The sequence below is a fragment of the Ursus maritimus genome, unplaced genomic scaffold, assembly GCF_017311325.1.
Source record: "Ursus maritimus isolate PB19 unplaced genomic scaffold, ASM1731132v1 scaffold_1, whole genome shotgun sequence".
Lineage (NCBI taxonomy): Eukaryota > Metazoa > Chordata > Mammalia > Carnivora > Ursidae > Ursus > Ursus maritimus.
The window spans coordinates 33,415,302-33,439,511 of NW_024423343.1; the positions used below are offsets into that span (position 1 = coordinate 33,415,302).

At 46.0% G+C, this 24,210-nt stretch overlaps 1 protein-coding gene across 2 annotated transcripts in view; it reads left to right on the plus strand.

The window, feature by feature from the left end:
* The first annotated feature begins 911 nt into the window (after window positions 1–911).
* The window catches only part of FLACC1 (flagellum associated containing coiled-coil domains 1), a 32,623-nt gene continuing 9,324 nt past the window's right edge, over window positions 912–24,210 (plus strand). The window contains exons 1-10 of one of the 2 annotated variants that reach the window (XM_008687355.2): window positions 912–1,271; window positions 8,276–8,435; window positions 8,943–9,017; window positions 15,170–15,218; window positions 16,753–16,886; window positions 18,108–18,201; window positions 18,942–19,003; window positions 20,736–20,833; window positions 21,865–21,917; window positions 23,572–23,671. In XM_008687355.2, the coding sequence (XP_008685577.1) occupies window positions 8,323–8,435; window positions 8,943–9,017; window positions 15,170–15,218; window positions 16,753–16,886; window positions 18,108–18,201; window positions 18,942–19,003; window positions 20,736–20,833; window positions 21,865–21,917; window positions 23,572–23,671 (778 nt within the window). In that variant the 5' untranslated portion in view covers window positions 912–1,271; window positions 8,276–8,322. Of the gene's footprint in view, window positions 1,272–8,171; window positions 8,436–8,942; window positions 9,018–15,169; window positions 15,219–16,752; window positions 16,887–18,107; window positions 18,202–18,941; window positions 19,004–20,735; window positions 20,834–21,864; window positions 21,918–23,571; window positions 23,672–24,210 lie in introns of those variants that run through there. The other variant, XM_040641963.1, reaches the window with a different exon arrangement.

The window sequence follows — 24,210 nt, forward strand, 5'->3', positions numbered from 1 at the left end:
GTCCCTTCTCTTTGACTCATAGTCCATTCCCATGGCATCTGGTGAGGCCTGTAATGTAAGCTTCATTGTGCTTTTATTGAATTTATTGTCTGCTTCCCCACTAGTCTCTAAGCTTTATGGAGCACATAAAGCACATAACTGAGGTATATCCCCCTCACAACAGTTCCTGGTACACAGTAGATAATAAGTGTGAAGTCAAATGAATGGATGAATTTACAACGTTGTTTTGTAAACTATGGGTCATGAAATCAACCAAGAAAATTTGTAATGAGCTTTCATTTCAAATAGAAGAAACAAATAGATGAGAATAGTATGTAATAAAGATACTTCATACAACTTTTTATTATAAAATGTGTAAAATATATTTCTTATAGTGAGTTGCAATAGAATAAAAATTAAAGCCACTGGTCTATCATAAGCAAGCACTTTTTTTTCTATAATGAGAAAAAGCAACTTTTCTGCTTAGGAAAACTTAGGGGGGAAAAATGGTCAAACTCCTTGGCGACTGAAAAGGATTCCTGCCCTAGGGGATTTCTACTTTTACAGATTTCAAAGCCTGAAATTCAAGGAAGAAATTGCCCACTTTGGAGTTTTAGGTTTCTGTAAGCAAATGACAAAAGAACTTAATGTCCTCCACAGATCCTGCCTGGCAACCACAGCCATAGGCCGGTTGAGCTTAGGATGCTGTTTAATTCTATTTCCTCTGAAAGTATATCTTAGGCATATTTTGTCTTGTGTCTTAGAGGATTTGTTAACTGGCTGCTTCTCCAGCCTGCTCTCTTTGAGAGCAGAGGGCCTGAGCCAATGAGGTGCTGCCATTCTGTTTCCATAGCAATAAAAGAAACAAACCTTTGCCTGCCACCTCCCAAGGACAAACCTCACAACTCAAAGCCCAAGTCAAGAGAGTCTGAACGGACGGCTGACTTTCTCCTCTACTCGGACTTTCCTTGCAATATCGAAAGACTCAAGCTGGACTATCCTTAGACGGGAAATTTGTACTCATGCCAGTTCAGCCTTTGTAAAAACCTTTGACGGGATTCACCGGAAGTCTTTCTCTTCGCCCTACACACACTGTGGGTTTTCTGCTTTGGCATTTCAGTCACTTGGAACGACCACTAACATCTCGAGTTCTGGAACCTCTGGATTTGATCTAAAATGAATGCTGATTTTATGTTGATGAGAAACAGTTTCTCTAAAAAACTGTGGTGACTTTAAGACTCTTGACTTGGAAAAGAACCACATGAGAGAAACAAATCTTTGAGCAGTCCAAGGTAAGTTCTTTGGAAAAGATGTTTTATGTAATTTTTTTTTTTGTCTGGTTATTAGTAGTAATCTATGACCTTTCTGAAGGCTCTGCTGGCTCACTGGTAACTACAGTGTCACCACGTGACACCTTCAGTCCACTAAGCCTCAGGTGAAATCATCAGGGAGAAGTACAGGAGAGGAAAAGAGTAGGGAGAAAGAATCCTTAATCATACACGGGTGTGCATGCATAGACACACACACACACACACACACACACACCTCTATATTCGTAAAGCCAGACAATGCAACATCAAGCCATTGTGAACGCAGTAGATCTATCTATGCCGACATGGAAATATCTACTAGAGATCCTGTTATGTAAAAAGAGCAAGACATGGCATAGCGTGTAAAGTATACACTCATTTATGTAAAAATTTTTAGGGATTTTATATATATTATATATTCGTAGTCATAGAACATTTCTGGAAGTCTACCCTCAGTAAAAGCCTGTTGACAGTGGTTCCCTCGTGGGAGAGTACTGGCAGTAGAGGGCTGATGTTTAGCTGGTATGCAGTCATTGAAATATTGAAATATTGCCATACTGGTTGTATATCAGTTGACCCTTGAGTAACAACCTTGAACAACACCGGGGGTTAGGGCATTGACCCCCACCCCATGCAGTCAAAAATCCTAGTATAGCTTTTGACTCCTCAAAAATATAACTACTACTGTTGACCTACCAGCCTATTGTTGACCAGAAGTCTTCACATAACATACAGTCGATTAACACATATTATTTTTGAAAGATTTATTTATTAATTTTGGGGGGGCAGAGGGAAAGGGAGAGAGAATCTTAAGCAGACTCCATGCTGAGCGCAGAGCCCAACATAGTGCTTGATCTCACGACCCTGAGCTGAGATCATGACCTGACCTGAAACCAAGAGTCAGACACTTAACTGACTGTGTCACCCAGGTGCCCCTATTTTTTTAAAATATTTATTTATTAATTTGAGAGAGAGAGCGAGAGCACATATTTTTATCTTATATGTATTATATACTGTAGTATTATATTAATAACTAACTTTCTTAATTTTTTAGTATTCCTGGGCCAAATGGTTCATCTGCAAGTTTTTTCATATTGTCGAAAATTTCCAAAACTTTTTCCAATTTATTTATTGAAAAAAGTCAGCATATAAGTGGACCTTCAAACCCATATTGTTCAAGGATCAACTTTATACATTGTCCCAGTCCCTCAAATGTCCTCTGTGCCACCTTGGTTGCCTCAGCTCCTCCTCTGGTACCCCCAGACCTCCTCATGATTAAGCAGCTAAGGGTTTAATGCCCGGCACAAAGGCAGGAGTGGAGTCCTGCAGGACCCTGTTCCAGGCCTATAGCCCATGTCTATTCTGATTGTTCAACAGCCTTGTCTCACTAGTTGTTAAATATTTTGAGTATCTATCCCCATCGGTGTTTGAAAAGAGAGGCTTTTACTTTTTAAAAGCAAAAGAATATACACCAAGACATTGTCTACAACAGGAAAAAAGGAAACAACCAAATGTTCATCAATACACACCTGGCTAAAAATATAAATGGGTACAGTTGTAGGATAGAAATTTACACAGTTATGATGATAAACAAATCTTAGATTTGTTTTATAGATTTGCCCTAAGTATAATTTAAATTATGGATTTGCTTTAAATTTGTTTTAAAATAATCTGGCATTAGAGTGGGCTGGGTACAGATGAATGATTAACCACAAGTTGCTAATTGTGGAAGCTGGGTGACAGGTGAGTTCATTATACTGTTTTCTCTATTTTTGTACATTTAAAATTTTTATCCACAGTAAATTTAAGTTTAAAAAATGATGATATGTCTATAGTTACCAACATTAATAGAAGCTCATGACATTGTTGATAAAAAGTATATGTAGAATGTATGTATAGTTCCTTCCCATTTATGGAAAATTATATAAATCTGTTTCTTTAGTCTAGAGAGAATTCTAGAACTTATTAACCAAAATATTTTCAGTGGTCATCATGTTAGTATTTTGGATAATTTTTACTTCCTTAAGCTTTGCTGTATTATGATTTTCTTTACAGAGAGCCTATTTCAATTTAACACACACAAATAAACCTATTCTCTCCAAATATTAGGAATAAAAGCTGCTGTATACAAAAATATCACTAGGGTTTCTAATATTCCTAAACTCAGTTACCAGTTTTTGAGAACCAAATGTGTACAAGGCAGTGCGCCGAGAGCTTTCCTGACCTGGTCTCATCTCAGGTGCGTGGCCTCCCAGTGAGGCGGAACTTCCATGTCCCTATTTTGCAGATGAAGAAACTGAGACCCAGAAAAGTAAAAGTGAGTGTCTTGAGGTCCCGCAGCTATTGAGTAGAGGAGCTATTATGCCAAGTCAAGACCACCCGAATCCAAAACCCAAGGAAAATCTTGGTAAAGAATGTTGTGGGGGAAGAAAAAAACTCATAATCTTGATATTCTGGCCCAATTTTCATTTTTTACCATATTCTTTTCCAACTTCTGTGCAGATAGGGACATATTTTTACATAATTGTATCCACTGCACATATACCATTTTATATCTTTGTTCTTAACCATTTCTTCATGTTACCCCAGGCTTTCAAATAATCTGTTAAAATCTATGTAAAACTCCCATTGACTGTACAATAATTTACCAATCATTTTGGTTTTTTTAATTCCAATTTTTCATATTATCTATAACACTGTAACAACGATGACATTTTTGCAGTTCCTCTGTGGCTCTCCTTCCTCCTTGTTGAGTCGGTCCCTGTGGTGAGAGCCACTCAGTTTATCAGTCAAGCAACAAATACTTATCCAGGACACATTGTGGGCAAGTTGCTGTGCCAGGCTCCATGGGGACACAGAGAATGACTTGGTGGAGTCCAGCCTTTCAAAAACCGCACAGTCCGGTTGGTCAGGCAAGAAATGGAATAAAGAAGGCAGTGCTGGGAGCTGGCCTCCTTGGCCTCTCACTGCCTGCACCAGGGACTCCTGCCAAGTCGCCCAAGTTCAGGATTGGCTCCTGTCCTCACAGGAAGCAGACCCCAGGTCTGAAGCAGCAGGAGAAATTCCTTCTTGGCACTGCTACATCCTCCTTCAGACTCACCAAATTCTAGCCCCTGTGGCATCCCCTTCTTGGCCTGGGTGCTCCACCCCAACTGCCTCCTGGACCCTGTCTCCCTGAGATCTCCCGACTAGGCCCCCAAGCACAACAGAACACAGACAGCTAGATGTGGGGGCCCCATCACCCGGTCTTCAGGCCGTGCTGTTTACCCAGTCTCTTGGCCACGCAGCACCCTGGGCCCAGATCTCTGTCCCAGCTGGTCCTGCAGGCCTACCTCCACCTGCATGTCCTGCCTTTCTTCCAAGGCCGGCTCTCCAGCCCCGGCTTCACAGCCCACTCAGCTCCTTTTCTGATGGCTACCCCCTGACCACAAGTTGCCCAAGGGCAGGGTGCAAGCGTGCAGAATCCCGCAGCAGCTAGCATGGTCCTCACAGCAAGAGCCTGTAAGTATTTTTGCTGTTAAATGAGCATTTACAGGCGGCCCAGGAGTCACTCATCATTTTGAGTCTGTTTCCTCACCTGTAAAATGGACTCATGTGATGGTTGCCTTTTGCTCTAAAGGCATTAAACCATGCAACTGGTTTCTTGAGCATTGGTCACATTGCACAAAGAGGTTTGTTTCATTTTTCAGTTGGTTCTTCAACAAATTTATTCCAGTGTACTATTGGAAACCAGCCATTCACTTAGAAATTCGAGTTAAATCTGCTGTCGTTGTAATCCCCCTGTGGGTCTGTTGGTTCTCCGAACACTTTTTGGCATTGGTTTTTATTTTCGATCAAATAATCCACGGATATCATCTAAAAAGTAAACTGTGTTACAAGTTTATTGATGAAAAGTTAGTTTTTGCCCTCTTGCCCTTCACTTCTCAGTTCTGCTCCTTGGCACGCTCCTTAGGGGCAACTATTTTCAGCTCTTGAAGCTATTTCTTTTGTAATTTAACCTCATACGGCTGAATAATTTGCCTCCATTCCATTTGTCAATTTTTCCGTTTTAGCCATTGTCTATTGACTTCCTGGTGTGGTAGATGCGGATTTGGCCCTTACATGTTCTCCCTCCGTTCCCCTCCCCTGCTCTTCCAATGTCGTCCCAATTCACTTTTTTGGTTAAATCACTATGAAGTGTTTACATTAATATATCTGAGTGTGTACCTTACTATAACCACGTTTACTTTCTTCCATGATATTCTGTAACCTGGACTCATTATGCCATTTTTATTTTCTTAGGTTTCTATGTTTCTATTGGCCATCTCACCCCAGTTGCTCTGTTTCCTATTACAACTGCCCTGTAACAAATGACCACAAATTCAGTGGCTTAAAACAACATCAGTTTAATTCTCCTGCAGTTCTGAGGTCAGATGTCTGAACTGGGTCTCACTGGGCTGAAATCAAACTATTGGCAGGACTTGCCTCCTTCTGGAGGCTTTAGCGGAGAGTCATTGCCATGCCTTTTCCAGCTGCTAGAGATGCCCACATTCCTTGGCTTGCGGCCCTTCCTTGATCGCTCCTACCTCCTCTTCCCTCATCACATTTTCTTCTCTGACTCTGACTCTCCCTCTTATCAGGAGGTTTATGATTACCCTGGGCCCACACAGATAATCTGGAATCATCTCCCTACTCAGGATCCTCCACTTAATCACAGCTGCAAATCCTCTTTTTGCACGGGAGGTGACCTAGCCACAGGTTCTGGGGATGGGCGCATGGACGTGTTTGCGGGGACGGCACGTCACCTGGCCTGCTACGTGCTCTAACACATCTGCCAGATCTGTCCGTATTATCCAACAATCCATCAGCTCCAAGTCCTGAGTCTTTGGGGGCCATCGACTCGGGAACTAGCCCCTTCTGGTTTGTATCCACTTTGCAGGTGTGTAGGCCACGGCTTCCAATGGTTGTGGAGTGGGGGAGTTATTATGTCAAACTCGGATGGACGATCTTGTGCAGTTCTGTCTCCTCTCCCACTCTCCCTGTTCTTGTCAGATTAAACCTCTTTTTTTTTTTTAAGATTTTATTTATTTATTTGACAGAGAGAGAGACAGCCAGCGAGAGAGGGAACACAAGCAGGGGGACTGGGAGAGGAAGAAGCAGGCTCCCAGCAGAGGAGCCCGATGTGGGGCTCGATCCCAGAATGCCGGGATCACGCCCTGAGCCGAAGGCAGACGCTTAATGACTGAGCCACCCAGGCGCCCCAGATTAAACCTCTTTTAATCCTTGAATTAGGAGAAAAGCCGGTCCTTCCTCCTATGTGTCTCCTTTGCTCTCACACGACTACCACACTCACAACACTTTTGACACCAGATGTTTGTGGGTTTTCCCCCACCAAGCAACACTGGCTGGCAGTCCTATAATTTACCTCAATTCTGGCACTCTCCACCTGGAGATAACTCCAGATCCCACAGGTAAGGACTCAGTCCCGCAGGACGGCACCCCACCCGGGCCGCCAGAGATGCCAACTGCAAATCCACATTGTCATCTACGCTTCTGACCCATCAGTTATAAATCAGAGTTTCCCATGACCCCATCCTTAGGTTCAATTAATTTGCTAGAACAGCTCACAGAACTCAGGAAAGCAGTAACTTGCATTCACCAGCTCGCTAAAGGATATGATAACGGATACAGATGAACAGCCAGGTGACTCAATCCATGCAGTGAGGTCTGGGAGCGGCCCAAGCGCAGGAGCTCCTGTCCTCATGCCGTCTGGGTGCGTCACCCTCCCCGTGTGATGTGTTTGCCAACCCTGAAGCTCACTGAACCCCATACTTCTGGGAGTTTGATGGAGACTTCCTCACGGTATGATCAGTTACTAACTCCATTTCCAGCCCCTCTCCCCTCCTTGCAGCATGGGGGGTGACTGAGGCTAAAAACTCTTAACTTCTTAATCATGGCTTGGTTTTTCTGGTGAGCAGCTCCCACCCTGGAGCCCATCCAGGGTTGCATTAGAACAACGATGCCCCGAGTGCTCTTATCACTTGGGATTCACGAGGGTTTCAGGAGCCCTGTGTCGGGAACTGGGGGCAGAGACCAATATATGTTTTTTCTAATATCTCACAATCGTATACTATCATTTTAGTGGCGTTCTGGAAAATAAAGAAGATAAACATGGTCAAGCCTCAGTGTTTATCTGGTAGTTGTCTTCTCCGCAGACATTTGTAATAGGGATTTTGGTTTTGTTTTCATGGAGCCAAGAAGGAAGAGTTTTGATCTGTAACTCAGGCAGGTGAACAGGAACGGGAAGCGGGGACATTCAGTTGCACTGTAATTTGAGTACCAGAGTTAATTTCCCAGGAAATTCTGTGCAAGACCTTCTGTAGGGACCTCACACTTCAGTGAGAGCTGGTGCGGCCCGATGGAACAAGGGCTTGGGAGTGAGGGAGACTCGCGCTTACCCCCAGCCCTGCAACTTGCTACCTCTGTGGTCATTCTGAGCCTCTACCCTCATTTGTAAAACCGGGATGACAAAAGTCGATCATGTATTGTGTACCCGGCTCACAGTAAGCACTCAATGGCGGCGAATTTTAAATTGCCTTCAAGTCAAATCTACTGGGTGCCAAAGGGTAGGATGTTATTCTGTAGTCAAGACCTTGCACCACATCAGCAGCTTCCAGAAGCTACCATCTGTGCTTTGGGCCTTTGCTGGGTCCTTGCTAACTGGTTTCTAAGTGCTGTTGTTTTTTGTTTGTTTGTTTGTTTGTTTGTTTGTTTTAAAGATTTTATTTATTTATTTGGCAGAGAGAGACAGCCAGCGAGAGAGGGAACACAAGCAGGGAGAGTGGGAGAGGAAGAAGCAGGCTCATAGCGGAGGAGCCTGATGTGGTGCTGGGATCACGCCCTGAGCCAAAGGCAGACGCTTAACGACTGAGCCACCCAGGCGCCCCTAAGTGCTGTTGTTTTGACTCTGAATGTTGTAACTCTCTGCTGTTACTTTCCCACCTCAGCAAGAGCCTCCTGCTGTAGCGGCCCAGCCGGCCTCTGCCCTCCTGCCATGCACCCCAACCCTCTCATCTACTGCACCTGCTGGGACCCCTGGAACTTGGGACCACGGAAGCTAATCAAGACCCCTCGGCCACCAACCAAGACCTCCATAGGGAAGCCCAAGTAAGGATCATAAGGATGAAATAGGACCTGGAGACTAGGTTTCCATTTGTGGGCTTCTTTCTTTTACAATATTTCTAGTCAACTAGGCAACAAAATCCCAAGAAGCCAGAAAGCCGGCTTTACACTGCTTTCCCAGGCTGTTGGCAAACTGTTGGCAGCACGTCACTATTGCCAGTCCTGCTTTGGCTCAGTGTCATTTTAAACGACGAAATCTCAGAGTGAGCACAGCAGGGAAAGGGCTGCTTCCAACCGAAGGGCCCCAGAGAGCTTTGGGAGATGGGGGACAAGCTGTGCTGCCAACCCAGGGTCCCCTGGGAAGTGAACCTCCTCAAATAAACCTCCTTTTGCTAGAGACTCCCCAAGATCTTCCTGATTTTAAGCATTTCAGCAGTTAGAGCACATATTCCAATTTTGGGTCACTGTGGCCATCGGCCTAATCTGGGAGTGATAAAACAGGTTTCTGAATTTCTAATTTTCTCTGTCCCATTATTTATTTTTCACTTTCAGGCTAATTCCTCTTCCTCCAGCTGCAAAAAAACAAAGTTATGTTCAACCACCAACGAAACCCGTTGTTGCCCCAAAGTGAGTATTTTTACATCCATGGGGGCAGGAATTGCCAGAAAACACTATGATTTCCTCCAAACCTCAGATCCAACATGTAAATTGTGTGGCCCTCTGCACCCACAGCTTTCAAAGTCACAACAAACGAGCTCTCAGTTAGGGTGCCCCTGAGAGCCACTATTTCCTGCCCTAAAAGGGAACAATCCTCCATGCACGTCATAGGCAAAGCACCTCGGGGAGCCTCCCTGGCATTTATGGTGGTGACTCACCCTTTTACTGATTACTTTGCTATGTCTAAGGTTTTCTGTAGATTGCAGATCTGGTTTTACTCAAAAATCAAAATTTTATCCATATTTTGTAAACTTAGAAGTATAACTTAGTTTTAGGCCTTTGCACGAGTCTTTGTATTCAATGTATTTTTTTATTTGGAAAATATTTACTGAGCCCCTATTATTTGCTGGACATTATTTCAGGTGCAAGGATACAGCAGGGAACACAGCAGAGTCTCTGCTCCTAGAGCTTACATTCTAGTGGGGAGAATACATATAAACAAGTTAAGACACCCAATGCATCAAGTGCTAGGTAGCAAATAACACAGGCGAAGGGACGAGGGGATGGTGAGCGTGGGGTTGTGATTCTATACAGGGAGTTCAGGGCAATCCTTGTGTAAAAGGGACAGCAGGAGCCTGCTGATATCTGGGACTAGCACTCCTGGCAGAGGGAACAGCAGGTACAAAGGCCCTGAGTGGGAACCCGTTTGGCACATTTGGTCTTTTCCAGGAAAGCAAAGAGGCCCATGTGGCAGGAGTGGAGGGCATAAGGAGACAGTGGAGGGAGATGAAGTCAGAGAAGAAGCAGAGATGGTGGACATCGTTGGCAGAATAGTGCCCCCCCAAAGATGTCCACATCTTAATCCCAGGAAACTGTGATTATGTTCTATTACTCATCAAGGGGAATTAAGTTTGCAGACGGAATGATGTTTGCTAATCAGCTGACTTTGAGATGCACAGATCATCCTGGATTATTTGGGTGGGCCCAACATCACCGCAAAGGTCCTTATGCATGAAAGAGATGTGATGCAATCGCTGGCTTTGATGGAGGAAAAAAGGCCACTAGGAACACAGGAAGCTTCCAGGACCTGGAAAAGGCAAGGAAACAAATTTTACCGTGGAGCCCCTGGAAGGACTATAACCTTGTCAACACCTTGCTTTTTAGCCCAGTGAGACCCCTTTCAGACTTTGACCTCTAGAACTGTAAGGTGATGAGTTAGTTTTATTTTAAGCCACTGAGCTCGTAGTAATTTTTTGCAGCAGCAGTAGGAAACGCATACAGTAAAGTTTGCTGGACAGTGTAAGGACTTTGGCTTTTACTTCAAAAGGGACGACGGTGCCATTAGCTGCTAGGCCCGCCACACCAAAAACACAAACACACAAGCAAGCAAACAAAAAACCAGACTGTGTGGCTTAAGCAACAGATATTTATTTTCTCACGGTTCTAGAGGCTGGGAATTAAAGATCAAGGTGCCCACAGGGTTGGTTTCCTCTCGGGACTCTCTCCTTGGCTTGTAGATGGCCACCTACTTGTTGCCTCTTCATATGGTCTTTTCTTTATGGCTGCACATCCCTGGTGTCTCTCTGTGTGTCCTGTCTTACAAGGACACCAGTAAAGTTGGATTAGTGCCCACCCTAATGGCCTCATTTAACATAATCCCCCTTTAAAGGCCCTGTCTTCAATACTGTCACATTCGGAAGTACTGGGGGTTAGGGCTGCAACATAGGAAGTTTGGGTGGACACAATTTAGCCCATTACAGATGGGAAGGCCTCAGAGGATTCTGAGAAGAGTCACATGATGCAGCTTGCATTTTGAAAGGACTCTTCCGGCTACTGTGATGAGAATGAACCACAGTGACCAAGGGTAGAAGCAACGAGGCCAGATAAGATGTAATTGCAGGGACCCAAGCAAGAGAAGATGGTGCTTGGACCTGGTGGAAACAGCACGGGTGGGGAGAAGTGGTTTGAGATATATTCTGAAGGTAGAAACCGGTAGGATCTGCTAATGGGGTGGGTGTTAAGTATGAAAAAAGAGCAAAAGGAGGAGTCAAGGATGACTTCAAGTTTTGGAGCAGAGCAACAGGAAGGATGGAGTTGCCACTTTCCGCAGCTGGGGAAGACTTGCGGAAATGCACATTTGTAGGGCTTTGAGCATAGGGAGTTCCAGATGCCCCGTACTGTCCAAATGGCAATGTCAAGTAAGCAGTTGGATGAGTGGGTCTGGGAGAGCAGTCTGGGCTGCAGATACACATTTGACAGTCATAGGCATATACAGGATACCTAGAGCCCTGGGCCCAGGTGACGTCTCCAAGGCAGGGAGTGGAGCCAGAAGTAGGAAGAGGTGGGAGGACAGAGACCCAGAGCGCTCCAGTGCTGAGAGGTTGGAGAGACTCCAAAAAGAAGACTGACAATGAGTGGCCAGTGAGGTAGATGAAGAATCATCTACCTGGTGTCCTGGGAGCAAAATGACAAAAATGTTCCAAGAAGGAGGGTCTAATTATCTCTGTCGAATACTGCTGATAGGTAATTAAGATGAAGACTGAGAAATACTGTTGGATTTAATGGCCTGAAGGTCACTGGTGACAGTGAAGAGGATTGTTTCATGGTGGAGGTGATAAAGTCTCATTGGAGTGGGATCCACTCATAGCGAGGGATCAACTGCACGGCCGGGTAGATGAGCAGGTTTCTAGAACTAGTGCCTCCTGGCACGATCACACCTGTGGGTCTTATCTGAACCCCTATTCAGAGTCAAGCTCAAGGCCTCAGTCTCCCGGTGTCTCTTGTTGGGAGCGACCTCACTGGTACCCACAGCTCCACTCTGCCCACCAACTAGCCCCTACTAACAGTCCTAGTCCTGCTTTGCAATATGGTGAGGGACACTTTGTGGGTACTTTTAAAATTCAAAGACATTGCAGTGAGACCCTGCTGGGGCTCCACATCAGCCAGTCCCCGAGTCCTACTGAGTCAGCACTGAGTGAGGCTGGGAAATGGAGCAGCTGGGACCAGGAGGGCCTCACTCTCAGGAAGGGGCTCAGGTAGACGTTGACATAACCTACAAATGGGGACATGAAGAATCTCTTCACCAGTCAACTTTTAACTTGGGCCTCCAGCCACAAACACACATCTCTGTGAATTACATTTTTTGCGAATCCTCTAATTTTCTTGCAAACATACCATGTACCTTTTGTATTTCAAAAGTTTTAATTCTTACATATGAACTATGACACAATTGTTGTAACCTTGTTTCAGCAATTTTTTTTTTAAATATATCAGGAGCCTTGAAAAATAGCAGTAGGCTGAGTGCTCTCAACTCCTGGGAGACATAGTTGGCAAATTGCTTTATCTTCAATTCTTTATAGCACTTAAATTTTTCTTTTCTATTTTCAGTATTTATGTGCCTCCCCTTTTCTTTCTTTTCTTAAATAAAAAATATCACATCTCATTCCATTTCTCTTGGTATGGAGCACTGTGGTTTGCACACATTAACCACTCACTGAATTCATTAAGTGAGAAAATGTGAAGTGCTTTGACTGGCATCAATAAAGTCTCAAAATTTGGTTAGTGTAATCAGAGTAATCTGAGTAGGTTGACAAGGAAAAACAAGAGTCACAGAGAGTCATTCTGGATCAACCACACTTCCTACTTTTCAGAGCATGAAATACAATCCCAACAAAATAAATGCCCATAAGCCACACTCTGACCCTTGGAACAGTTCTGAAGTGAGTGCAATGCTGCGGAAGGTCTCAGTGCTCAAGGAGATCTACCAAGAACAAAAAGACATAAACTCAATCCATTGTCAGCTTTTTAAAAAGACCCAGGCTACTCAGTGATTCCCCCACCACCCCACCACCATCACCCCAAGGCTTTCCTAAATTCAGAGTAAGCAAACAAAATTAGCATTGTGAAGAGTTTCTGGTTTATGTATGGGAGTGTATGGTTGATAAGAGTCGAGTTGTATTTTAAGTGGTGTTAAATCTTTTTTAAAAGATTTTGTTGATTTATTTGAGAGAGCGCGCGTGCCCACAAGCAGGAGTGAAGGGCAGAGGTAGAGGGAGAAGCAGACTCCCCACTGAGCCGGGATCCCAACGTGGGACTCGATCACAGGACCCCGAGATCGTGACCTGAGCCAAAGGCACTTGACCAACTGAACCATCCAGGCGCCCCTTAAATCTTATTTTTTAAAAAAGATTTATTTATTTGAGAGAGAGACAGAGGGGGGTGGGGACAGAGGGAGAGAGAGAATCCCAAGCCGATTCCCCACTGAGCATGGAGCCTGACTCAGGGCTCAATCTCATGACCCTGAGATCATGACCTGAGCTGAAACTAAGAGTCAGACGCTTAACCAACGGAGCCACTCAGGCGCCCCACTGGTTTTAAATCTTTTAAATCACATGTGAGCCCCATTGTATTATTTTTTTTAAATTTGGGTGTTTTGTTTTGTTTTGTTTTGTTTTGTTTTGTTTTGTTTTGTTTTGTTTTCGGTCAGAGAGAGCGCTCACAAGCAGGGGGAGAGGAAGAAGCAGGCTCCCCCTGAGCAGGGAGCCCAATGCAGGACTTGATCCCAGGATGCTGGGATCATGACCGGAGTCGAAGGCAGCACTTTTTTTTTTTTTTAGTAATAATTTTTTATTATGTTAGTCACCATACAGTACATCCCTAGTTTTTGATGCAATGTTCCATGATTCATTGTTTGCGTATAACACCCAGTGCACCATGCAATACGTGCCCTCCTTACTACCCATCAGCGGCCTATCCCATTCCCCCACCCCCCTCCCCTCTGAAGCCTCAGTTCGTTTCCCAGAGTCCGTAGTCTCTCATGGTTCACTCCCCCTTCTGTTTACCCCCCTTCCTTCTTCCTGTTCTTCTCCTACTGATCTTCCTACTCTTATGTTCCATAAATGAGTGAAACCATATGATAATTGTCTTTATCTGCTTGACTTATTCCACTTAGCATTACCTCCTCCAGTCCCGTCCATGTTGCTGCAAATGTTGTGAAATCGTTCTTTTTGATGGCTGAGTAATATCCCATTGTATATATGGACCACATTCGAAGGCAGCCACCTAACTGAGCCACACAGGTGTCCAGCCCCATTGTGTGATTAACGTATATTGTGCAGTCATGCCCATTTTTTACCACAAAGAGTAATGTTTTTGCCAGTTAAAACGTTGGTGGTCGTATCTAGAGTAGACTAATCCTTGGGCTGGTCTTCAGTGCCTCTCTGGAGGCCCCTTTTTGGGGTGGGAGATGTGGGATCAAAACCAGACTTTATTAACCCAGGTAGAACTGCCTCCTCCAGGAAAAATCCTCCCAACCCCACACCCCACGCCCTGCAGACCTGGGAAGAGCCTCATCCTTAAAGATGCCGTGTTCGAGTTGGTCATGGGGAAACGGACTCCTGGAGCAGCTTCAGGGGCTCTCTCCCCGGCGGTTGCCTGAAGGCATGTGCGCAGCTGTGTGCGCGTGCTGAGGCCGAGGAGGCCCCGGCTTCGTATACCGAAGCCTGACTCTTCTCGTCAGCACATCAGAAGCTAGTTACCCTCACTCCAATCTTTAACCTTCCAGGTGAGCTCCCTTACAGCTGCTCTTGCCGTGTGGACACCTGACACCTGACGTGTTCGTGTTTCTGCACCTGCAAACAACTAATGATGACCAGGATTAACACCAGATCTCAGAAGAGTAACCATTCGCTTATCCTGAATTCACTTCACTGACCGTTTCAGGTCCCATATCACCGATTTCTGGTGCAAATAAGAAAGGCTTTTGTGCAGACAATGTAAATTTCCCTCATGTGTGCCTTTGAGATCATGCACCATGGGAGCCTTGTGGATCTCACGCAAAGTCTCCTGGCTCTTATTCTAGGAGTGGTTCTAATAGGCATGACTAGTCAAGTCCCCACTCGTTTACTACCTGCCTTGGGGTCACAATGTGTATACCGATGATCCCTTGACCATCGAACATTCCCTAGTCCCTGAGAGAACCTTTTGAGACCTGAAAGGGGCCTCAGAAATCGTCCTGGTACTGTCACTTTTTACAGATGAGCGGTGGGATCTGGGTGTAGCTTCTAAGCTTTGACCTTTTCCTTGCTCCCTGGGGGCTTTCTGATCAAGCCTTTCTCTTGCAGAGTGACAGTTCATTTAGGAAAACAAGAGGAGAGCAACACATTACCTAATGTGAGTAAAAACACCAAGAGGGCAGTGGGACTAACATTTACTGAGTGCCTGCTGTGTGCGGGCATCGGCCTTTTACACGTACCTACCTCATTGAATCTTTGCAATGATCCTCTGAGGAGGGGCTGTGATTATTGCATATGACATAGCTGGTAAGCGGCAGAAAAGGACTGGAACTCAGCTCAGCCAGACCCAAGAGAGGGCATCTCATTACCACTCTCGACTGCCTTGTGTAGGGCAAGGAGAGTGTGCCAGGGAAACCAGACACCAACAACCGGTCCAGGCTAGGGTCCAGCTCATGCCCACACGTCAGAATCCCGCTGCCACACATGGGAGCCCACACATGCGGGGGGGAGGGGGCATCAGGGCACTCGAGGGGAGTGGGGCCTGGACCCTGCTGGAGAAAGAGATGGGGACTAAGCCCAGAAGGATCTCGATAGTTGCAAGGAATTTGGGCTAATCCTTCTGGTGTCTGGGAGCCTTCACAGGTCTAACATAGGCCCAGCACCAGGTAAGATTCACATTCTAGAAACAAACATTATCTGATGGGATACTATTGATGCTTTTTACTACGTCCTGTTTTTATCTATTTTCCTTGTTTTTTCCCCTTAAACAAAAATCATGCAGTTCCTTAATAGGAAAAAATAATAAACAAACAGAAACGTAATTGCCCTCCAGATGGAGAGGGTGATGAACATTAAGGGAGCCGGAGTGAAGGCAGAGAGGCCCACTGGGAAGGCCTGGCCAAAGCCAAAGAGAAGATGAAGGTGGCCTCGGGCTGTGCCAGGGCCAAGAGTATAGGACGAGAAGAGGAAGTTGGGATACATTTAGGAGATAACAATGTCAGGGCTCGTGGTGCCTAGGGCTGTCCGGCACAACTCGAGAAGGTACCATCTTATCCTGGTCCCCGCCGGCTGGGAACCCTGCCAGATTCCTGACTTTGTTCTAGTGGGGAACAGAGGAAGAACTGACTAAAAAAGGCATGTTTGTTTGTTTTCCTGACTGTCCTTGACATTATCTCATGTTATTTTGGTTTTTCTCACAAAAGTCCCTGGAGGAAGAGTTATTATCCTCCTTTTCTGATGAGGACACTGAGGCACACAGATGTGGAATAACTGTGGTTGGGAGCAGAGCCAGGATTTGAACACAGGCCTGTCTAGTTCCAAAAACTGAGCCATATCCATGGCACCCGACTGCCTCCTGGCCTCTGGCCGAGTGGAGAACGCAGACGAGGCACAGGGCTTGGGGCAGAGCGCCGAGTGGGGCGCCAGTAGCTAGGGTTTGCACGTGTTGAGTGTGGGGGATCTCTGGGGACATCCACGAACCGCTGAATCTTGCAACCGGATCCCAGGAAGACATCTGGGCCGGACGTATGAGGGCGGGTGGTATCTGGGGAAGGGCACGGGAGGGACGTGGGCTCTGGAATCCCACCTCATGTCTCTTGTTTAAGATGTGAGTAGCGCTCTAGTGGAGGGTTTGGAGGAATCTCGGCACTCCAAGCCTGCAATATTATCTCACCTTCCGCCTTGATGCCCAGGAAGTGATAAATGTGTCACCTGGCTATCGCCTCATTCGAAATAGGGAGCAGATTTCCGTCACCTTGGGAGATGAAATGTTTGACAAGAAAAAGCGGTCGAAATCAGAGATCATGGACAGAATCAGAATTTCCAGGTAATATCCTTGGACCTATATATCCAGCTCCTAGAGCTATCCCCGCTGGGCTTGGCCTGGCCTCAAGGAGAAGCTCCTATTCCTTGCCCAGTCCGCCGAGTCCCTGTTCTGAAGGTACTGCAAGGCCACTTCACTCCTCATCCCTGTGAGCTCCTCTCCACGCCCACCCCTCTGCTCGGTCCCATTTGAGACAGGATGAAGTTCACATCAGGAAGCTGATCCGGGAAATGACTGGGTGTCGTGTAGTTTGTACTAAAGGAAAGCAAGTGATCCTAGAGTGAGGACAGACGAAATATTCATAAAATAGTCTGAATTTGGAAGGTGAAAAGTAAGAGTCAAGTCAGGGTTTCTAGGGGGCTGAGATGCATCTCTTTCCCATGATGCCCAAAGATATCACTCAGTTCATGCCTCTGGGAGGCACAGTGTGAAAGGCGCTGGTTGAGTCCACCCCAGGGCCAGCCTGTCTTTATTCAGGCCCTACCCGCTCAATCCTCCAACGCCATGTAAAGTCAGTTCCCACATCCTTTTCCATTCTACCTCCTAGATCTCTCATTCGTGTCTCTCACTCCCTGTCTCCTCCTATATCCTCTGTCTTGTTTCCTCACCCCGCTTGAGGGGAGGACCTCATCTCTGCTGCACTGGACACAGCACCACCCGTTGTCCTGTCTACTCCGGCTCAACCAAAGGGAGCCAAATAACTTACAGCCATCATGGCGGCTTCCGACCCAGAAACACACAACATCGTTATCTATTCTGAAAGCCGTGCTCTGAAATCCCCTCTTCGTCCTGTGTCTGCACCCTTCTGTGTCTATGATTCACTGTCAGCATCAATCGCATCCCCCACCTTCCCATTTCCCAATGCTCTGAATTCTTCCCCCTCCATTTCAACTGTCATTACTGAATCAAGGTCCAACCCTCACAGATTTCTGGCATTTTCCTTTCTATTCAACAGCTAACCAATCCACTCCTCCACCCGACTGTCCACTCCCCCCAACTTCAGGCTAGCTTACCCAAAAGGGCTGGGTCTGAGGCTCCACCACCCTGCTGCCCAACTCCCTCTTCCAGACTACCCTTCCACCCCTGCCCCCAACCCCATGATGATGCAGCCAGTGAGAATATGGCCTGGCTCTCACCAGGCCAGAGACAGTCACATACGGGGAGGTGCCTGACCAGCACGGAATGGAAACTCTGTGAATGTTGGAAGGATGATTTGTCCTGTAGGACTGATATCATTATGGACCTAGAAGAGCAGATCTCAGAGCTGACCGTGATCATTGAGCAGATGAACAGAGACCATCAGTCTGCCCAGAAATTGGTAAGTGATCCTTGAGTTAGGTGACATCGCTATGGGTGAGGGGAAGACCAGCTTTTTCAGATCAGCTGCTCTGTTCTAGGCAAGAGGCCCAGCCCTTTACTCATGGGAGCGAACTCAACTTCCAGGAGTTCTTCAGGTGCTCTGGTGTGTTCATTGCCACTAAACTCTCCACACCGTGGGGGGTGCCGGCCATCTCCCCTGGGGCTTGCTGTGGCTAAACCTCAGAGGTTGCTAAGGCTCCTCTCCATGGCAACAGTGCCATGAATGCCCCCACGGTGGTCCAAAAGCTGCCCAGAAGCCTTCAGTACCCACTTCCTGCTGCTGTGAAAGTTGCCAAAGGCCACTTCGGAATCTGCCAGTGTCAGCCTGAGCTCTCCCTGTTTTCTGGGGATTTGGGTGACACTTCCTTTAGATTTTACCATCTGTTCTATCACAGTCTCTACTTCTGCACCTCAAGCAGGGGTGCCTGCCAGCCTGGGCTGGAGTGATAAACCGAAGCAATGCTCAAAAACAGCCTCTCCCACACCCCACTTGCCTGTGGTTATTGAGACCCACTTGTGAAAGTCGACTTCCCAGCAGGCCTGCCTTTCAGTAGTGATGGGCTCTCTGGGACTGCCCAATACAAGCAGGAGGGACAGAGGGGCAGGATACCCCGTGAGTGGGAAGGCTTCTCAGAAATGGCGCGTCACGTGGCAGTGGGGTCGTCCATCCTATGTTGTTAATGCGGGCCTTGTTTCTAGCTCTCCGATGAAATGGCTCTCCGCTGTGCTGAGATGCAGGAGAACTTTGAAAACAAGAACAGGTATGCTTTCTGCCCCGAGCCCTTTGTGCTGAAGGCCCTAAGGCTCCAGCTTCCTTGAGGGATTTCAGTTCACTGGCATTTCAGACAGTGCCAGATGGAGCTGGGTGGGCAGAAGCGGGGGAAATGGGCAGGATGGTTTGCTTTGAAGCCACCAAAAAGTAACACAGGGAGGGCTGTTCCTGGTGTTGCACTTTCTCTTCCAATCACTTCCTTTCAATTTTAATCTCCTTTTTGTTGATTGCTGAGGAGAGCCATTTTGTGTTCTCTGAGGCTTCTTGGTAAACAACTGTTGTTCTCAGCCCGGGCACCCCTCCCATTTCCCCTGCCTCTCTACTTCCTGCCCCTCTTTCTCTTCCTCTTTTATTTATTAATTTTTTTGTCCTGTCATCTCTACTCTGCTTGGCTACTGCCAGGACGTGGGCAGAATGGGAAGAAGGTATGGGGGGGCAGAAGCCAGAGCCACAAAGACAAGCCGAGGGAAAGTAAAGGGAGGTGTATTGTCTTGTGGGTGTGGAACCCCGTGGAGCCCCCACGTGCTGGGCACCAGAGCCGCCTCAGAAGTCCCAGTGGAGAGAAGTATGCATGGTTGAGTCATACACTTGCTTTCCAAAAATAATAAGTAACTTGTTTGTTTTATAATAGATTTCATTATATTTCTTAGAGCAGTTTTGGGTTTATATTAAAATAGAACATAAAGTACAAAGAATTCCCACAGACAGCCTGAGCCCGCACCCCACAAGCTGAGTAATCTCCCTACACCTCTGTGGTGCGCTTGTCACAACTGATGAACCTACGTTGACACATCATTATCACCCGAAGTCCCTAGTTTACATTAGGGTTCACTCTTGGTGTTGTATATTCTATGGGTTTTCACAAATGTGTAATGCCAGTGTCCACCGTTATCAGATCATACAGAGTAGTTTCACCACCCTAAAGATCCTCTGTGGTCTGCCCATGCACCCCTCCCTCCCCACTAGCCCCTGGCCACCACTGATTTTTTTTACTGTCTCTATTGCTGTACTTTTTCCAGAATGTCTTACAGCTGGAATTGTACAGTATGTTGGCTTTATGGATTGGCTTTGGTCACTTACTAATATGCATTTAATCTTCCTCCATGTCTCCTCTTGGCTTGACAGCTCAAATAGCCTTTCACTCTCACACTCATCTGGAACCCTGCCAGCTTCTGCCTCCTGGAATGGAGGTTAAAGAGACCTTGGGCTTGGGGCACCTGGGTGGCTCAGTCAGTTAAGCGACTGACTCTTGCTTTCGGTTGGGGTCATGCTCTTGGGGTGGTGGGATTGAGTCCTGCACCTGGCTCTGTACTCGGTGGGGAGTCTACTTGGGATTCTCTCTCTCCCTCTCCCACTGCCCCTCCCCCCAATGAATAAATAAATCTTTTTTAAAAAGAGAGAGAGAGAGAGACCTTGGGCCCTAAAATTATCCTGGATACTAATACAGCCCACAGTTTCCCAAGACAGCACTAAGCAAAGACTGTGCTGTTCGCAGGGAGTCATGACCCCCACTGGCTCCATTCAAAATAATGGTTAGTAAAAACTGGTGGTCTCACGTTTTTCTGAGTGAATGCCAGAACTGCGTCAGTAAGCAAGGGCCCTGCAGACTGCCCACCGCTTCCTGTATGAGGGAGGAAAGTTGGGATCCGCTGAGTGTAACACCTCAGCTCTGGACTTCTTCTCACTGATCGATGATTATAGCCTTTTCCCGGGTCACACAGGGAGCTCAAAGAGGCTCACACAGCAGAGCTCAGTCAGTTGGAGAACAACTACAAATCATCATTGAAGGCAGAGAAGCTGGCTGCCCAAGAAAAACTAGGTACTGTCTGGACTGGGGAGAATGACCCTGGTGAAGGGCCAGAGGCTGACCATGGCCGTGGCTGGGCTGTGGCTGGGTTTTCCAGATGTCCTCCTAAAGCTCAGGGAGGGGCAGTGACTGAGAATGAAACTGGAAAGACGGAAACCATGTCACCAATGTCCTTCCTACGCCGAGGAGATAGACTGGCCTGTGGCCAAGTATTGGGATTTGAGCAAGTCCCTTAATCGCATTTATCCCATCTAAGAATTGAGGACAATAATACCTGTCTTCATCAGAGAGATAGGAATGTGAAAGCACTTTTTAAATTATATTTTTAATTCTATAAATATACTATTATAATTCAGCAAGTTACCTCACCTGTAAAATGCTGGTGTTTCATTATATTTTAATGGACACACTATAGTTTGTACGGCCATATAATACATAAGGGTTTATCCCATTATTTATGACCCCTCGGGAAGGGCAAAGTGTGTATCCTTCAGAATTCTGAAGTTATAGACGAATCTCCACAGGGAGAAGGAGAAATTCTATAATCTTCTCTTTACTTTGCCTTACATTTTTAAAAGACAGTATTTATAGCTTGCTGATTTTCCAATTTTCTAAAGAGAACATTTATCATTTTCAAAATCAGTGTACACTAGGAAACATTATTTTAAAAAGAGAGAAGCAGGTGCATACTGCAAGGCTTTGCTCCTCTTTTCCCCACAGTTGTAGGTTTACCCCCGGGGATTAGTTCTCACGTTGGTGTGTATCAGTACCACCTGAGGGCATATTATCCACCGATAGTGCGCCTCTCCTCTGAGACCTCAATTCAGTAGGTTTGGCAGGGGTGGGGGTAGGGGGTGGGGGCTGGGCAGGTCAGGCATCTGGATTTCTAATAAGCTTCCAGAGTGGTTCCTAGGTACAAGATGGTTTTAACGCGTAGAGGATGAGTTTGAGGTGGAGAAGCTATATAAGAGAGCTCATACTTGACTTTGAAAACATGCATTTCAGAGGAATAACGATGACCCTGTTGTTTTCCTTTTGTCCAGATGAGATGGGAAAGGAATATAAGTATTTGAAGAATATGTTTCATCTGTATCAGGTGAGATTCAGAGCTCCTTGGTGGATTATGAGAGTAAGAGAGGCAAGGCTCATTCCTGGCTGATGACAGCAAGCTAGGTCCAGAACTCTTGCCCAGAAAATCATGTCCTGAGATTCCCAGCATCCTTGGACCTAGGTGACACTGAGTACACCCAGGGAGAAGAGTGAACTGTGGACTGTGGTGGTTTCCATGTGTGACAAGCAGTCTCTCAGACCCTAAAGAAGCCCATTGAAAAATATGTTTGTAATTACGAAAGTCATACCTGCTCATTGTTTATTAGAAAATGGAAATACAAAAACCAACTACAACAACAACAAAAAAGAAAGAATTATTACCAGCCCAAGACAATGCTCTTAGTGTTTGTACTTTGTAACAGCTTTGATTTTAGTAGAGTGCTGGGTCAAAAGGGATAAACATTTTACAAGGCCTTTGATACATTTGGCCAAATTGCCATCCAAAAAGACTCCCCCACAAGCAGAGCATGGGGTGCTCTAGCTATCTCAAAATATAACTCATTCATTTAAATCAGCTAATCTGAGGGACCCCAGGGGAAGCAGGCCATGATTTCTTCCTAGGAGGATGAGAGAGTGAAGAGGTGAGGAGCAGACAGGATAGGCTGAGGCAGCAAACCCCTATTCTATTGTGACCAACTGGTCATGGTTTGCCGGGGACTTTCCAGATTTTAGCACAGAAAGTTCAGCAACCCGGGACACAGCTTAGTCTCAAACAAACAAGGACAGTTAACCACGCTATAAAAGGAGAAAACCACGATAAGCACCAGCACCACCTCTGAAATTCTATTTACCATTCACAGTTTCACTTTTGAGCTTCTATAGAAAACTTGTTTTTCAAGATGCATCTTGTTATGGTCCGGGAAGGCACCATAGAGCAAAGCCTAAGAGAAGCATCAGGTTGATGCCTCAATTTCCGATGTATGCCTTATGTTTGCTTCAGCCTGGACCTCTCCAGAGAGTTTGACCTCTATGGAAACTGAGCTGCTCACCAGTCTTGAAAATGATGACAGAACCTTTATCTAAATGGCCACAAATAATTACAAATGAGCTCTGATGCCTAGCCCCAGTGTGAAGGTACCGCTAACCTGGAAAAAAAAGGGAGGTCAGAGTCCTGAGACCTTACTGGCAACATCCGGTGCTAGGCCTTCTTCCTCCTGACGTCCCACTCCCATGAAGACTGAGCCAACCAATAGGACTGGCTTATTTAACTGGGTTAGGCTTATTCAACCTCAACCACAAAGGAAGTTAGATTTGCTGAGGAAAAATAAACACACTCTGAAAAAAATACCATTGTTTTCTAAGTCTTCAAATTAACTACTAGGCATTTCCCTTGTTTCTTCATGAGCTACTGATGAGTGATTCATGATTCAGAGGTAGCTGACATGTGAACCTTCGACAGAAGAATCCTGTTTTCAAGGAAAACCCAGTTCCAGTGGGACAAACACCATGCAGAGCTTGCGCTTGACTCTGAGGGTTCTGCAGGCTCACAGGCGGGCTGGGCTAGCATTGGCCACCCATAGAGGGACTCCTAGCAAGCTTTCCAGGTGAGGGAAGCTGCAAAGGGCCCCGTGCTATGCTGGGAGCCCATGTGCAGCCTTTTTCAGGACCTTTTTCTTCATGGTGCCTTTGTGCCTCCACAGGACAGCATTTATGATGAAATGGAGGACAAGTGGTTGAAGAAGAAGGCAGAATGGGAGAAGGAGGAGAAGTTGGAGCGGGAAAAGATCCTGCTACAGCAAAGTGAGTACAGAAACTTCTGTCTTTTTGATGGCACGTGCACCAGAAAAACCTGCCGTTAAGTTTGGTCTCAACTTGAGAAAGGCAGCCTTGGATTCACTAAGGGGGACGGCCACATGGCTGGTCTCCTGAATCAAAGGTGCATGGAGTTTTCAAGAAAGTGACAACAAGATGCAGTCTTTATAAAGTTCAGCCACTTGCGGGTCTGAGCCTGTATCTTCCAAAGCTCACTTGTTTCAAGTTTGGCCATCACGGGCTGGAACAGCGCTGGGACATCTGTAGAAGTGTTCACTTGTTACCTGGGTACCAGTGACCCCGAAGTTCCAGAAAAGATGTTCTTGAATTAGAATTTCAAATATTCACTTGTTGGGAGAAGGAGAACACAATCAATTATACTGAGAGCCTCTGGATTCCCACATCCCCCCCAAAAAGGATCTCAATTTTTGAGATTCAATTGACATATAACACTGCATATGTTTAAAATGTACAACATGAAGATTTGATACATGTATCTATTACTATATATTTTTAATAGCTCCAAC